This window comes from Bombyx mandarina, chromosome 05, assembly GCF_030267445.1.
Source record: "Bombyx mandarina strain Sakado chromosome 05, ASM3026744v2".
NCBI classification, from domain to species: domain Eukaryota; kingdom Metazoa; phylum Arthropoda; class Insecta; order Lepidoptera; family Bombycidae; genus Bombyx; species Bombyx mandarina.
The window spans coordinates 6,344,478-6,360,328 of record NC_143212.1 but is presented as its reverse complement, the minus strand read 5'-3'; the positions used below and the strand labels follow the sequence as shown (position 1 = coordinate 6,360,328).

The 15,851-nt window shown below is 35.8% G+C and overlaps 1 protein-coding gene across 7 annotated transcripts in view; it reads left to right on the top strand.

Annotated features, from left to right (window-relative positions):
• The first annotated feature begins 9,686 nt into the window (after nucleotides 1-9,686).
• Nucleotides 9,687-15,851, top strand: part of LpR1 (Lipophorin receptor 1) — a 217,739-nt gene continuing 211,574 nt past the window's right edge. For 2 of the 7 annotated variants that reach the window (XM_089727593.1, XM_089727591.1), the window contains exon 1: nucleotides 9,689-10,165. In XM_089727593.1, the coding sequence (XP_089583719.1) occupies nucleotides 10,027-10,165 (139 nt within the window). In that variant the 5' untranslated portion in view covers nucleotides 9,689-10,026. Of the gene's footprint in view, nucleotides 10,166-15,851 lie in introns of all 7 variants that reach the window. The other 5 variants (XR_016323122.1, XM_089727598.1, XM_089727594.1 and 2 more) reach the window with 3 other exon arrangements.

Below are 15,851 nucleotides of genomic sequence, written 5' to 3'. Positions count from 1 at the left end.
CCGCTTCGTGTATCCCTGTGTAAATACAGTTTGAACAACTCATCTTAAAGAACAATTTAGTAACTTAAGAACGAAATTCGGCAACAAAAGTGCTACCTCTGATGCGCTGAATCTGTTAGTCTGTAATAAACTGTTACTAGATGATGACCGAGCTTTGCTCGGTTTTTTTTTTGATAACGCCATTTTGTTGTGTCTTTAAAGCGGTTAGTTGCCCTCAATTAAGAAAAATAGTATTATTATTTGCCAATAGATGTCGGGAAGAGTTGATTATTGAAAACACGAATAATACAAAATTTCGATCGATTTATCGCCCCCGAAATCCCCTGTATACTAAATTTTATGAAAATTGTTGGAGCCGTTTCCGAGATTCAGATTATATATAACTAGTCAGGTCATAAGTATTGTCACACAGCAAAAACTTTTCTTTTAGAATGCTGGCCACAAAAATGTTTATTGAATTCCAATTTCGAATTGTTCATGAAAATAAAAATGTATACTTTTAGAATTTTACTCATTTTGAAATATGGAGTGGACGCTTATAGAAGACCGTGTTGCAGTTATTGCGTTGCATCGTTGCGGTTACGCGCCAATTCAAATTTTTAACATACTGAAAAATTTGAATATGTATAACCAAAAGATTCGTTTATCGTACCATCAAACGATACAATGAAGACTCTAGTGTAGATGACAGGTCAAGAAGTGGTCGCCCTCGGTCTGTTAGGACTCCAGCAGTGATAAAAGCTGTGAAGGCGCGAATTCAAAGAAATCCCAAACGTAAGCAGAAACTGTTGGCCCTTCAGATGGGGTTAAGCAGAACCACGGTGAAAAGGGTGTTAAATGAAGACTTAGGGCTTCGGGCATATCGAAGAAAAACAGGACATCGTTTGAATGCTCGTCTAATGGACCTGAGACTGAAGAGATGCCGCGCTTTGTTGAAGCGGTACGCGGGAAAAAAATATCGGGAAATTCTTTTTTCGGATGAAAAAATTTTTACTATTAAGATTAAGAACAACACTGGAATGAAGTTCTGTGATAAAGTCGTGAACTTAATCACCTTTTAAGTCAATCAAAAATATAATTCTGAAAAATTTTTGGTTAATCATTGTGCTCTGAGCGTCAAGGAGTGCGTCAAGTGCCCTGAGGAAATGTTTGAGATGATCTCGACATCTCATCTCATCGTTCATCTCATCCATACTATCTAGGATCACTGCGTTTATTCACAGCGCGTTTCCAGAGATCTCATTTGCCATGTATGCGTAACCTTGCGTTTGGAATGAAGTTCCCTCCACGAATTTACTTCCTGTTTCCTGAGCGCCAGGAAATATCCTTTTTCAAAAGAGGTTGGCGGAGAGTATTAAGGTAAGCAATAAATAAAAAATTATATGAAATTGTTACAAATTGTCGTTACAAAAAACGTTCGATCTAAATGAGAACTACCTCTTCTTGTTTTAATTGGTAAAGAATAATAATTTGAAACGATTTTTCTTGCAATATTAATTAATAACGTGTTCCTTAGCAGCTTGAGTTGACGAAATCGACTTAATTTGAATGAAAGCGGTGCTGGGGCACCTTCTTTGATTTCCCCCGAGTCTTGACTAACAGGAAATCTTTTGGTTTATGACAAGTCCCGCTCATTTTTTGTAGATATAACTTATTTTAGTGCACCCATGACGAATTTTGAATCAAGAAATAATAGCTCTCAACATGCTTGTTATATTTTTAAGACGAACAAAAGAATTTTAATTTGATGATCTCCGATGAACTTTCAAAAAATTACCATAGATTCTTACCAAACCTATTTCTTTAATTTGAAAACCAGTATTAATTTAAAACATCGTAATATGATCATCAAGTTTTTGATGTGAGGTTAATTATCGGTAATAGAATCGATAAAACTTGGTCACGTCCCACTGTGACAATTACGAAACATTATGTTATATAAGTTGAAACTACACTAGAGGGCCAATTTTTTTCATCATCAATTATTTGGAATTCAAGCACCTGATGGAAAGTAGTCATCGCGAATGTCACAACTATATCGTTGCCTAGGTATAGTCTTCAATACTTTTATGACAAAACACAATTGTTACCCTCATTGTTCTCTTAACTTTATTCATAAATATTAAAATGTTTTCACGCAAGTGAGTCTAAATATAAAGATTGTTGAATGCAATTGAAACTTAAGTATCTCGGATGGTAGCAGAGATGGTGTGGTGTCTATAGGCTCCGATAAACAATTAATAAGAAGTAGGTTGCCTATACGTTCACATATCTACGCAATAAATAAACGACTTCGTTTAGAAAGCAGAAATAAGTCATGACTTCCAGGAAAAACTTGAGGGAGTTCATCTCACACTTTTAAGGTATGAGGAGAAAAACGTTTTGGGTTTATTTATAATTCAATCAATTCATACATACTTATTTATGACATTTTATGAATTGTTTCACAGTAATTCGATTTGTTTCTATAAATGAAGGTGTAGTTGCTATAACCGACACAAAATAGCTAATTTTGTAAAAACTAAGACGTGGCTTTTTGTAATCATCAAGCAATGTTAGGGTTTCATAGAATTGTGTTGTATTTTCATTATAATAGATCTTATGTGTGAAAATCCTGGCGTATCGCCGACACGCACTTATGATCCCGCTGAGCAATATGCGCAACTATAGGGGATTTTAATTTATTATGATTTATATATATGTAGTTTAAAATAGACAAAAACACACACTTAGATATCAAACCAAACTAACAATGAATTTCATATTTTTTATTTTATTGATACTGGTCAGAATATTAGGGTGAAGTTATAAAATTGTTGGATTGTCATCGATCTTTAATGCATGTGCAATTTTTTTACTTAATCTGACGTCTTGAAGCCGGGTGAAGATGGATGACCTATATACAACACATGTATCAAGCTAATGAAAGCGTGGACATGAAAATATGGACAAGAACAATCCATTTTAGATTGTTCTTCTTGTACTTATAAGTACGAAGTATATACATGAGACAGTGCGCAGATGACTTTGGATTTAGTAAAAATAAGTGTACCCATTTCAAGTTCCGTAGAATCGATTAGGTTCACCTAGTTTATTTAAGCTATGATTCGATTTAACAATTATTTTTAAAGTCGTACTTCTTCATATTTTTTTAATTTCCCAAACCTATTGAACCATCATATGCTTGAATTGCAAACGTAATCGCTCGTTCAGCACATTCGAATTCGAATTCAGCACGGATCCTTTGTGGGATTCTAAAGGCGGCAATTACCTGATGTCGCGATTTCTGTAATTGCAGTTTTCCGCTGTCGAGGGCTGCGAAGCCCGCTTATATTCAATTCCGTGTAAATAGGAGTTCTATATTGAAGTGAAGTCTCATATGAATCATATATTTTACTGGCGGTTGTAATATAGGTAACGAACAGCGGTGTATTACATAAAAACTGCGATCGGAAGGTAACTGTCATTTTGTCTATTACGGCCATGGACCAGCCATGCTATCCGGTTTTAATGATCGGACAGATGTTGCCGAGAACAATTTAGATTTCGACCTCAGGACATTGACTCCGCGAAGCAGCTGCTCTTGAGTTGCTAGGTCTCCTATGGAGGCGCTCAGGCAGCTGTTAGCAAATCCCATCTCTCATGTGTGAGCTTTTGCTCGTCCTGGTGAAACTAGAAAGGCCTTCGGGCTAACAATAATCATTCCTTCCTAAAAAAAGACAAACAGGTGACAGACATTTTGTGATTTACTGGTTTCAGTTACTATTTAACAATAGGTGAGCTTGTCAACACATTAAGTCTAATAAAAAATAATTGACAGTATATTTTTGAGTTAAACCAATCAGTGCTGGAGCCAATATCGCAATTCTGCCTTAGGCAATTTAGTTGGCGATCGCTTGAAAAAAGAAGAAAGACCTCAATCGTAGCGCTCCGGAAATACATTCAAGCCCATAGAAATAAGATTATCTTCGCCGTCATCATTAGCAAGGTATGCTTTATTGATTCTTACCGAATAATATTTTAAACAAAACTCTTTGAATAATCTCATGCTTTGTTTGGCTTTTAGTCGACCTTGCGTAGATCTAGACTACTTAAAGCTTTTAGGAATCTCCATTAGAAAGTAGGGTTTACTGTTTTTTTTTCTGTCTAAAAATTAAGAAAGTAATACACTCAGACTTTAACTTGTTGTTTAAATATAAGTACAGTGATATGTTGGTGTTTTACAAAACTTTATTCCCTTTTTTATTAAATAGGAGCCCATAGGTGCCCCAACTTAAACGACACTACCTACATTGAGCCGTAAGATGTATGTTTCAAATTAATTGTCGTTAAGTTAAGTGATAGCCTGAGTACATAGACAATGACGTCTATACTGATAATTATAATAGAACCGAGGATATTTTTGGAAAACATCATTCGCGTTAGCAAAATTATCAAGAAAATCCTGCATATATGCAAGTTACAGTCGGCCTACCGCATCAGAAGATCTTCCCTTTGTGGTTCTCAACAAGCTGGTTAATCTGATATAGCTACAGCCTTCATACTACAAAACTAATGTGTCGTCTATATTAGCTATTTTAACTCCTACACTCGAGCAACTCAAATCAGGAAACTCAAATCATTTATTACTGGTGGTAGGACCTCTTGTGAGTCCGCGCGGATGGGTACCACCACCCTGCCTATTTCTGCCGTGAAGCAGTAATGCGTTTCGGTTTGAAGGGTGGGGCAGCCGTCGTTACTATACTTGAGACCTTAGAACTTGTATCTCAAGGTGGGTGGCGCATTTACGTTGTGGATGTCTATGGGCTCCAGTAACCACTTAACATCAGGTGGGCTGTGAGCTCGTCCACCCATCTAAGCAATAAAAAAAAAAAAAAAAAAGGCCATTAACACGAGTCCTTTCACAGCAAATCAGCATCGCACCTTACTCACCGCTCTTCCTGATCCTACGATACGCTCACTTTCTGATTACACAGCTGCGGTCTATACTAATCCATGACCAGATTATCAGTGCTCATGACCCCAAGTTCCCGTGATCTTTCCTTTTTCGCACCTTATAAATTCAATGTTAAGAGAAGCGTAAACATTAAAACAAGTCAGTTAAATCGTACCAGTATCGCCTCAAACTGCGATATACGCGCACATACATATACATATACATATATACATAAATGAAACCTACTATCCTCCACCCAACATTCAGATGCGTGAGTTAATCGAATTGTAGGAATGACTATACATGTAGGTATAGGTAGAATGGATAATCAATTTTACTCTAGTAATTTAAGCCTGATCGATTTATGGAGTTTTAATTGATCCGGAATATATAGGTATTAAGATTTTTTATTCTAATGATATACGTACTTAACAAAAGTTCGCGACTGACTTTTGCGGTGAAGGACATCATCGTGTAATAAAAAGCAAACCCGCAAAATTATAATTTGCGTAATCACTGGTGGTAGGACGTCTTGTGAGTCCGCACGGGTAGGTACCTATTTCTGCCGTGAAGCAGAATGCGTTTCCGTTTGAAGGGTGAGGCAGTTGTTCTCCTATTAAAACTGAGAACTTAGAAATCAAGTCTCAAGGTGGGTGGCGGCATTTAAGTTGTAGATTTCTATGGGTTCCGGAAATCACTTAACACCAGGTGGGCCGAGAGCTCGTTCACCCATCTAAACAATAAAACAAAGATTTTAATCTAAGCAATAAATAACGACACTCGTGTTTTAATTTAATATTTATATTTGTATTAATGAGCAGCATGCGCTCGGTGCACACCGCATAGAACAAAGGATGCAAAAGTTGCCTCAAAATTTAAATCATAAAGAAACTGTTATTTCGAGTACAATGAAAATGTGGGATTAGTTCCCGGTAGAATGTCGGCTTTTGTAGTCACTGTTGTTGTTCCATAGTAAATATTTTCACATTAACTACGTTTCAATGTTTATGATGACAAAAGGATTAGATGACTAATGTTTCCGACCGCACAATAAAATTCTTACTATCATTATATTTCAAAGGTCTTCGAACTTAGCCTTTTTCAATTAGATTTTGCCATTTTAATTCTGAACAGACGTTCGATAAAGAAAAAAAAATGTGTGGTGTCGTGGCCGTGGGACACCGGATAGGAACAAAGTTCCTTATTATAAAAATATTAATTTTAAGTTCTATTCGAGGTATAATGAAAATAATTATTCGGGTATACATTTTTTATTATGATTTTTTTTGTACGTTATTAGAATGTTAAGTCGTACACTGTGTCCATTACTAATTTGTACGTTATTACAAAGTTAAGTCATACACTGTGTGCATTACTAATAAAAATCTTACGTTACGGACGTTTTTTCAAGGTTAACCCCTCCGCATCGTCTCATAAGGAACTTCGTTCCAAAAAACAAGTCTAAACTCCTTATTACATGCTTAATTAATTAACCATGTAAAGCCTGATATTTGGTAGCTAAATCAGTGTTAGCAATGGTATTAACATTGTGCGGGGTAAAGCTTCTGCCCATTATTCTGTCACATTCGGAATTTATGATCAATGTTTGGCTACAGCAGCTACTTTGATGCAACACGGAAATTAATCTGCATAATTAGTTAATCGTGTCATTAGTTCGGTGATTATGTATTATTTAAATGGCTAGATTTCTAAATACTTAAAGAAAAATGACATGATGTATACAGGTATAGTATACATAAATAGTTTTATTTATAACTTTTTCTTTTTACCTTTGTCTGTGGACTTAAATTAATAATCTAATTTAGGTTTATTATTTATTTGTATGAGTGTATAATACTCATTTTATTTGTAAGTTTTAGTTTTGTTCGTAATTTTCATGCCTATTTTTTCTTCTTGAATCTTATAATGGTATGTATGAATATAAAATTTTATATTTTTTTAATCTAGTGAAACATATAACTTGAGTCTATTTCTAGATCTTCCAGACTTTATTTTTGACAATAGGGCAATAATTAAAAAAATAGTTAGAAAATGTACGAGACGATATAAGTGATATAAGATACGTGGTAATTGTATGGCATAACCCCTCGAGGGTAACAGCATAGGTACCCAAAAAAAATGTCTGTGTTTAGATATTTAACATTACAGAACCTTTTAAATCAGAATTAGTTGTTGAATTATCTGTCTTCCTGTTCTTTCTTCTCTTTTATAAAGTAGACATTTCTCTATTATAAAATATATGCCAAATTCCTTTCCTCCATTCAGTAATCCGCTAAGACGAGGAAAGTGAAACAATCCCATTTGCGACCCTAATAAAATGTGCCGGATAATAAATAATCGTGCGTCAGTTCTCGGACGGGACTGTAAATGCATTTTAATGCGACCACACGTACGTGGGTACGTTTTATGAGCGGTTTTTGTAGCGGTTTTAATGGGATTTCGTTGAAGCTACATCAATTTCATTTATCAATTCATGTGAACAGTACATACGTACACAGGCATAGGACTTATAAGGCACGCCTTATCTTAAGATATACGTAAATTAACGTTCTAATTTTGCGGGTTGAATTGAAGTTGTGAGTGAATTTTACGTCTAGGAGGCAATTCCTTTTAATTATCTTATTACTTGCCTAAGAGTCTGTATTATGACAGAAGAGCAGACACCGGGCAAACACTTCACATGTTTTGACCGAAAGTTACGCGAATCCAACAACAAAATGAAATAGGAAAGTTTAAACACATCAAAAAAAGGTAGACACAAAAACTATATCCATTTAGTGTAACTGCCTCGTCAAGGCGAGGAAGCTAAGTAGTTAAGACGAAGCTAAAGACTAAAAGAACAACCGAGAGGTCCCCTGAGTGTCCCCTACTTCGCGAAAAGTTGTGTCTATATACTTTTCATGCTGGAGGATTGATTGAGAGAGAATCGGGCCACGAGATCGTTCAATGGGGAATGTCGCTGGAACAATATAAAAATGCTGAAATAATCTATCGCAAAAAAATTATTCATTTTCATTTGACGGAAGTCCAAGCATTGTAAAAATATACTTACATTTCGTTTTAGTCTTCTATTATAGTTAATACTATATATTCGAAGATTAATAAAAAAAAAACTTGTGGTAGACCGGTTTGTGAGCACGCAAGACTAGGTACTACTTAGGTAGGGCTAGTATCCTACTATCTTGCCTATTTCTGCAGCGAAGCAGTAATGAATTCAAGCTTGAAGGATGGGACAGCCGTTATGTTATACAAGTGAGATTCTAACCTGATATCGTTGTGATATCGGCTTTGGTACCGCTTAACACTAGTTAAACTGTGAGCTCAATAAGTCGTATTTGCAACATATGAATAAGTGAATATGAATAAAATTTAGATTTATAGTCGACTCCAAATTCGCATTTTTTATATTGCTCCGTCTTTCCTTTTGTCTCTGTAATTGTTTAACGTCCCACCAAAACTACTCAATCGACTGTTACCTGTGTTTAAAAGTTGCTACTAAATTGAAGTGAGTTTCTGGGAGTTTCGTGCATTGCGCAACTCATTAATACATGTTTTTTATTGCTAAGTACCTAATAGTAATTTAAAATTCCTTTGGTTACAAACCAAATACTTATTTTAAATTTACCTAATGTTTTTTTATAACAATCACGCAGTTCATAAAACTTTTGAGGTACTTACGTCTAAGCAAATACAAACATTCGTCTCGTTAAAAATATTTATAAACGTACTATAGGATTGTTGACACGTAAAGATGAGTATTAATATTAATTTTTGTTTGTTTTGTTGTTGCATGTATTATTTACTTTTCGTTGCTCCTCACATTTTAGTGATATAATAAAAAATGCAGTCGATTTATTATAACAGTAGCTCAACTCTACTACATCAATAACTAAAATTGTTAATGGTAATACAATGAAATGTAACGTAAATTTTACTGTTCCAATGAATAAATAAAAGAATCGAATCAAATTCATTCCGGCTCAAAGATGAGGTTCAGGAAATTAAGAATCAAGATGCTCGCACTGTGGAATTTTCAATAATGGGATACCTGACAACGTTAAGAAGTTCCGTAGCCTTTGAGTATTTGGTCTCATTTTGGGTTTATCCTAAAACCGGTCGGTTAGTTTCGTATCTTATCTTACAGTTGCGTAGTGGGGTGCGTAACGAGTAAACGCCACGCCTCCCACGGCGCCTTCAACGGGCCGGTTATTTAGGATGCGCGCGCAATAGAAATTCTCTTGTAAAGGTGAGATCACAGTGATTGATCTTTTCAATGAACTGCGTTTGAGCGAGCCACTTTCCAGAATGACGGAATAGCATACATGTACACGTGTTCATTATCAATGTTAGAAGATATAACAAATTTGAGAAGTATTATATTCTTAGAACGATTACACAGAGTTTGAAGTGACCTTTCTCGAAGCCAAAATGAAAAGAATCGATTACGCTCACATGATGAGAAAACCATAATTTTTTATTTAGTAAATCTTAAATACTGTCGGTACTAAGTGCTAAATTCAGTAAAAAGCAGAGAAAATTGAGGGATGGCTCCTCCGTCGCAGAAGACAGGGAATAGTTTATGAAGAAAAAAATTTTAAATTATTTCAAATAGAATCATATTTATTTCAGACATTTTTATGGATCATTGTGAGGATGCCTTTAGGAAATAAAGTTCGCGTGGTGCGTTGGAAAAATCTGTAGCGAGAATGAGCAGCGCAGCGCCACGATTCGGTCGCGGTAACCATACTGTACTGTACGTCACGCATGCGTCACCGCCATCTAGCGGCAAGCTCTGTAATCGTGTATCACCTGCCTGCCTGCCTCTGTCTGACTCGCACGACATTTCTCCGTCGCGCTCGCACCACTGGCACGTACAATTAACCTCAAAGCGCTCTTTGCGTACACCAAATCATAAAATACTGTCCTTCGATGCATTAATAACAGTGACATTGACTGTACAGACACAAAACTGAGTTGTGAACGTGACATAACCTCGGTTCAAGCAAAATTTTGCAGAACAGTGTCTAACAAAAGTGGTATTGTTAAAATCGAAAGTTTCCAGCGGACGAATGTCCCTTTTCGTGGGCTGTCAACGGGCAGCCCAAAATATTTGTGGCAAAATGTGGTGGTTTATATGTTTTTTATGTGTTATAAACGTTAAAACGTTTGGAGCTGCAGCGTCTAACAATACCAACGTAGTATCTGAAAGTAAGTACTCATACATATTTTGTTTTGATATATTTTTATAGTGTTCATAAAAGCAGATTAAAAAAAAATCAAAAATTTAAAAAAATATCGTCACAATTTAGTAAGTTTAAAATACATGCTGTGTTATTGTAAAGTATGTAAACAAATATAATAATAAGAAGAATCGATAGATTCCATTCTATGCTTTTTAACAGCTGCGAACACCTGAGCGTGTCCCTATTAAGATTTTATTTATTCCTACACACACCGAGAACTTGTTTGTTACGTGTTACGTAGTTCCAGTACCGTCATTCAACGAACGCACGTGTTATATACTGCTTCTCGTAAAATTCGTTGAAATGTTTACAATGTATGATTCTCGTTTACATTGTCGTATATGATAAAATAGTTATTTAATTACGGAATCGCCAGATCCAAATGGTCTGCTGTCGTATATGATAAAATAGTTATTTAATTACGGAATCGCCAGATCCAAATGGTCTGCATTTTGATAAAATACTACAAATGTTTGAGATTTATTGATGACGCATGATTATTTTTAAATAATGTCATCTCCTGTAATGATTAACATTTGGATGGTAATGATTGAATAGGTCATTTACATATAACATCTAATGGAAATTTTATGTGGATGAACTTACGTCGGCGAAGATGTTAAGAATAAGGATCTTGCAAGGAAAATGTAATTGATGGGCTTGTTTTCAAATATATTGAAAATCCCAATTATATTTCAAGACTTCAATGAAATATATATATAAAATAGAGATCCAGGCAGTTCTTATTTTTTTGTATTACGGCGCAATTTTCACAAAATACCTACTACCAAGCGTAATTTCATTATTTTTTATTTCATATGGGGCCAAAATAAATGAGAAAACTATAACCTATCCATTAATACAAAACGATTTTTTTTCCTACCTATGCTGTTAGCCTTCAGAAGCTATATCAGCTTCTCCTTGACGTGTAGGTGAGCTCACGGGGTTCAAACCGGGTGTGTTGTTAACACTGGCCCTAGCAAGAGCAGTGCTTCGCAGGATCTACCACTGGATTGGAAACGCGACCCACTGAAAAGATCCGGCGAGAAACTCAGTGGGCTGTGTCTATGGGTTAATTCACTCGTCGAGAACGATTAGCTACTACTACGACTACTAATACTACTGGTATATACTGTTACCGTTGTTAGAACTATTTAGCTTTTCGTTTAGTCTAGTGTAGTTTAAGGAAAAAATGTTAGACCGTAATTTAAAGTTATTTAATTTAAAAGTACCTATTACAATTTCGAAAAATAATTTATCGAACAAATTTTTTAATTTCCTTAGAATGTTAAGACTCCATAAGATATTATATTAAGACTCCTTTTAACTACTTTCTAGATAATTTTGTTTTTGATTTTGCCTGCAAGGGTCAACTACACAATATACCTATTCTTATTTTTGAGGTTAATTGTTTGCTACACTTTTTAGATGGTTACCGTATACTTCGCCACATGAATACCGCCCAAATTATAACCTCGAATCTCAAGGCACTTTGAAATTTGAGACTGAATTGTAGTCTCAAGTGTAATTTATATCGGTTGTCCCACCTTTCAAACAGGAACTCATGATTTTCGCGGTAAAAACAGGCAGGACTTTGCGCTTACTTGTACGCCTTACCACAAGTAAATCAAAATTAAATTGTAGTTTTACGTTTTTCAGTCTGAATCCGATTCGCGAAGTAATTTGGTTAGAAGCAGTTACTTTTCATAGTAAAAATGATAAGAATTTTTTCAGCAAATTATATTCACTCTTTATTTCGTTTTTATTACCAAATAAGAAAACATCGCATACTATATTGTTTAGGTGTAGTAATTGACTAAATTATCGGTTGTATTAGACTACTACTACTACTATATTGGAGAGTAGGTACTCTTCAATATGTGACAATGTACTAGGCTGCACTAAAAGTATCGGGAATGGAATATTTCCACTGTTCCTGTCATATTAAAATCTTTTTAATTGAAAACTCCTTGGTTTTAAAAATCGAATACCATTTATTTATTTAAAAAAAGATTCTCGGTCTTGTCACGAGGTTTTGTCAAACTTGTTTAGTCGTTGAGAAAATGGAATTGACTCGAGAAAATTCAAGAGCGATGATTTATTATGACTTTCGAAGTGGTTTAACATAAAAACAGTGTGTTGACCGGATGATTTCTGCATTTAGTGATGAAGCCCCATCCAAAACCACAATTTATCGCTGGTTTGCTGAGTTTCAACGTGGACGTGTCAAGCTCAGTGATGATCCCCGTCAAGGTCGTCCAAAAACTGCAGTCACCCAAGAAAACGTTGATGCTGTGCGTAAGCTGATTGAGGAAGATCGACATGTGACATACCGCGAAATTCAGGCAACTTTAGACATTGGCATGAGTCAAATACAAATAATCTTGCATGAACAATTAGGTGTAAAAAAGTTGTTTTCCCGATGGATACCGCATTCGCTCTGTGACGAGCAAAAAGCGGCTCGCGTTACTTGGTAGGTACGTCAGAACTCTCGAAAGATTCCACGCAGGATCCTCAAATGCTGTATACAACATTGTATCAGGTGACGAATCCTGGATATACGCGTACGAACCCGAAACAAAACACCAGTCACGAGTCTGGGTGTTCGAAAATGAGTTAAAGCCAACAAAAATTGTTCGTTCACGGAGTGTTGCAAAAAAAATGGTGGTCACGTTTGTCTCCAAAACGGGCCATGTTACGACTATTCCTCTTGAGGGACAAAGAACGGTTAATGCAGAATGGTATGCTAGCATTTGTTTGCCACAGGTCGTTTCTGAACTCCGTAAAGAGTACTGCAACCGCCGCATCATCCTCCATCACGACAATGCGAGTTCTCACACCGCGCACAGAACAAAAGAGTTTTTAGAGCAAGAAAACATAGAATTATTAGACCATCCGCCGTACAGCCCCGACCTAAGCCCTAATGATTTCTATAATTTCCCTGAAATAAAGAATAATTGCGTCGACAGAGATTTTCATCACCTGAAGAAGCTGTGGACGCCTACAAAACGGCCATTTTGGAGACCCCAACTTCCGAATGGAATGGTTGCTTCAATGATTGGTTCCATCGTATGGAAAAATGTGTCAAATTTCGCGGAGAATACTTCGAAAAGTAATAAATACATTTTTAAATAGTAATGTTGTGTCACTTCGTTAATTCCCGAAATGTTCAGTGCCGCCCTCGTAGGTCTCTGTACAATAAATTGCGTGGACAGAGATTTTCATCACCTGAAGAAGCTGTGGACGCCTACAAAACGGCTATTTTGGAGACCCCAAAATCCGAATGGAATGGTTGCTTCAATGATTGGTTCCATCGTATGGAAAAATGTGTCAAATTTCGCGGAGAATACTTCGAAAAGCAATAAATACATTTTTAAATAGTAATGTTGTGTCACTTCGTTAATTCCCGAAATTTTCAGTGCCGCCCTCGTAGGTCTCTGTACAATAAATGATGTATTCTATGTTTGTGAATGATTTTGAAAACATATTTCTGTTTATAGGTTATTGTAACTTATCAGATTGCTCAATATTCGTCGTCGAATTTCAGCACAACATAAGTAATGACGTGTACGCCTGCAAATTCGATTTGTGCCAAGATACAGAAATAGAGAAGAAACAAATAGCCGAAAGTGACCGAAGACGTCACTTTTCCTGAATCAGTACAAAGTTCAACTGTAGTGGCGGAAAGCCAATATACCGTACGGATATTTTCGCATAGTTGTTTACTCCTTTTTTTTTTCGACGACACTGACCTTTACGAGGTAAACGTTAACGCTCTTCACCGCATGAAGTGCCTGATTGCTGAAACAGTAAATTACAATGAAAGACAATTCGATTTTTGGACCAACAAGCTGACGCGCCAAACGTCCCGCTGATGAAAGAGCACAATTACATTGTGAGGGCTACAAAACGACCATTGTGTTCGAAGGAACCATCATTATGTGGAAAATGAAAAACGAATCGCCCTTGTCATATTTCAGCTCAAATTTATTTGGAGCTGTTTGATTTTATTCTCTTTGAACCTTTCTTTGAGAATTTGTCAATAGATCCAAGGGAATCAATCAATCATTCGTTTTAAAGAATAATAAATAAGTCAATTAACGTATCTTCAATTAATACAACTTTTTATGTTTAATTTGGGACGTTTTATCAACATTAATTTCAAATAATACGAGAACGTAATAAAATAACTGGCTATCAGATAAAAATATCATTATCGAAGACAGCTGACGTACAACGGCCAGTTTTGAATTTTATCAATATATTATAACATTAATATAATATTAATAATTAATTAAAGTATTAATAATATTAAGTAATAATATAATATTATTAAGTAATATATGTATCTAAATTTGACAAATTCACAACAGCTCGAAACTTGAACTCATACTAATTGTCCATGTTAGTATCATTTCACGCATACGTCGTTTAGCCTCAAATAAATGTCGGAAACTTGACTCCTTCATCCTCTTCTAACGTATGCAAATAAAAGGGAGATAGTGAGTTTCCGGTCTCTGTCGTAAGTACAGAGTTGCGTATTTGTTTAATTTACAACAAAACAACTTCTATCGCGCTATTTTCGTATCCAAACGAAATGCGCGTTTACTGTGGACGCCAAGTCGCTCTTGCGATGTCGTAAATTGGTGTTTAGAGACGATCACTATTAGATTTCCTGGTAAATGGTAACAGTTTACTATCATCCTGTGACATTACATCATACCTGTGACAAGATTTCCGTATTAGTTATCAGTTATCTAACCTTTTGCCCATGTTTAACTATTAAAACGAAGTGCCGAGAATATTGATCTATTATGTAGGCTTTGATAGCTTTTATAATTAGGTTTACGTACTTAAAAATTAATCAGCTGAGTTCAACGTTTTGATTTTCAAAGTATTTCTTTGCAGATCACGCAGTTTATCGACTTGAAGTTTGGTCAAAATTACGTTTAAATATTCTTTTAAATAGACAGAAACAGGTTAAGATAATAAACATATTGTCTTAAAAAAGAATCGAGCTAGTAGAACACGTTTTATTTCTAATTTGACTGGTTAAGACATGACGGTTACGTAAATGGATTTTTATTATGTTTTATTGAATGTATTGAAAGTAGTACAAGTTTTATATTAAAATGAGTTTTTTTTTATTTATTGCTTAGATAGGTTGACGAGCTCACAGCCCACCTGGTGTTAAGTGGTTACCGGATCCCATAGACATCTACAACGTAAATGCCGCCACCCACCTTGAGATATGATATGAGTTCTTCAAACCGAAACGCATTACTCCTTCACGGCTGAAATAGGCAGAGTGGTAGTGCCTACCCGTGAGGTCCTACCACAAGAGGTCCTACCACCAGTAATTATGCAAATTATAATTTTCCGGGCGTTGATTTTTATTACACGATGTTATTCCTTCACCGTAGTTTAGGTTAGTAAGCAGCGGCTTGGTTCTGCCCCTGGCATTGTTGGAATCCATGGGTGAGTGGTTACTCACAATCAGATGGGCCGTATGCTCGTCTCCCTACAAATGCAATAAAAAAAACCGTGGAAGTCAATCGTGGACATTTGTTAAGTACGTATTTCATTAGAAAAATTTGTACTCGCCTGCGGGATTCGAACACCGGTGTATCGCTACGCGAACGTCTTATCCT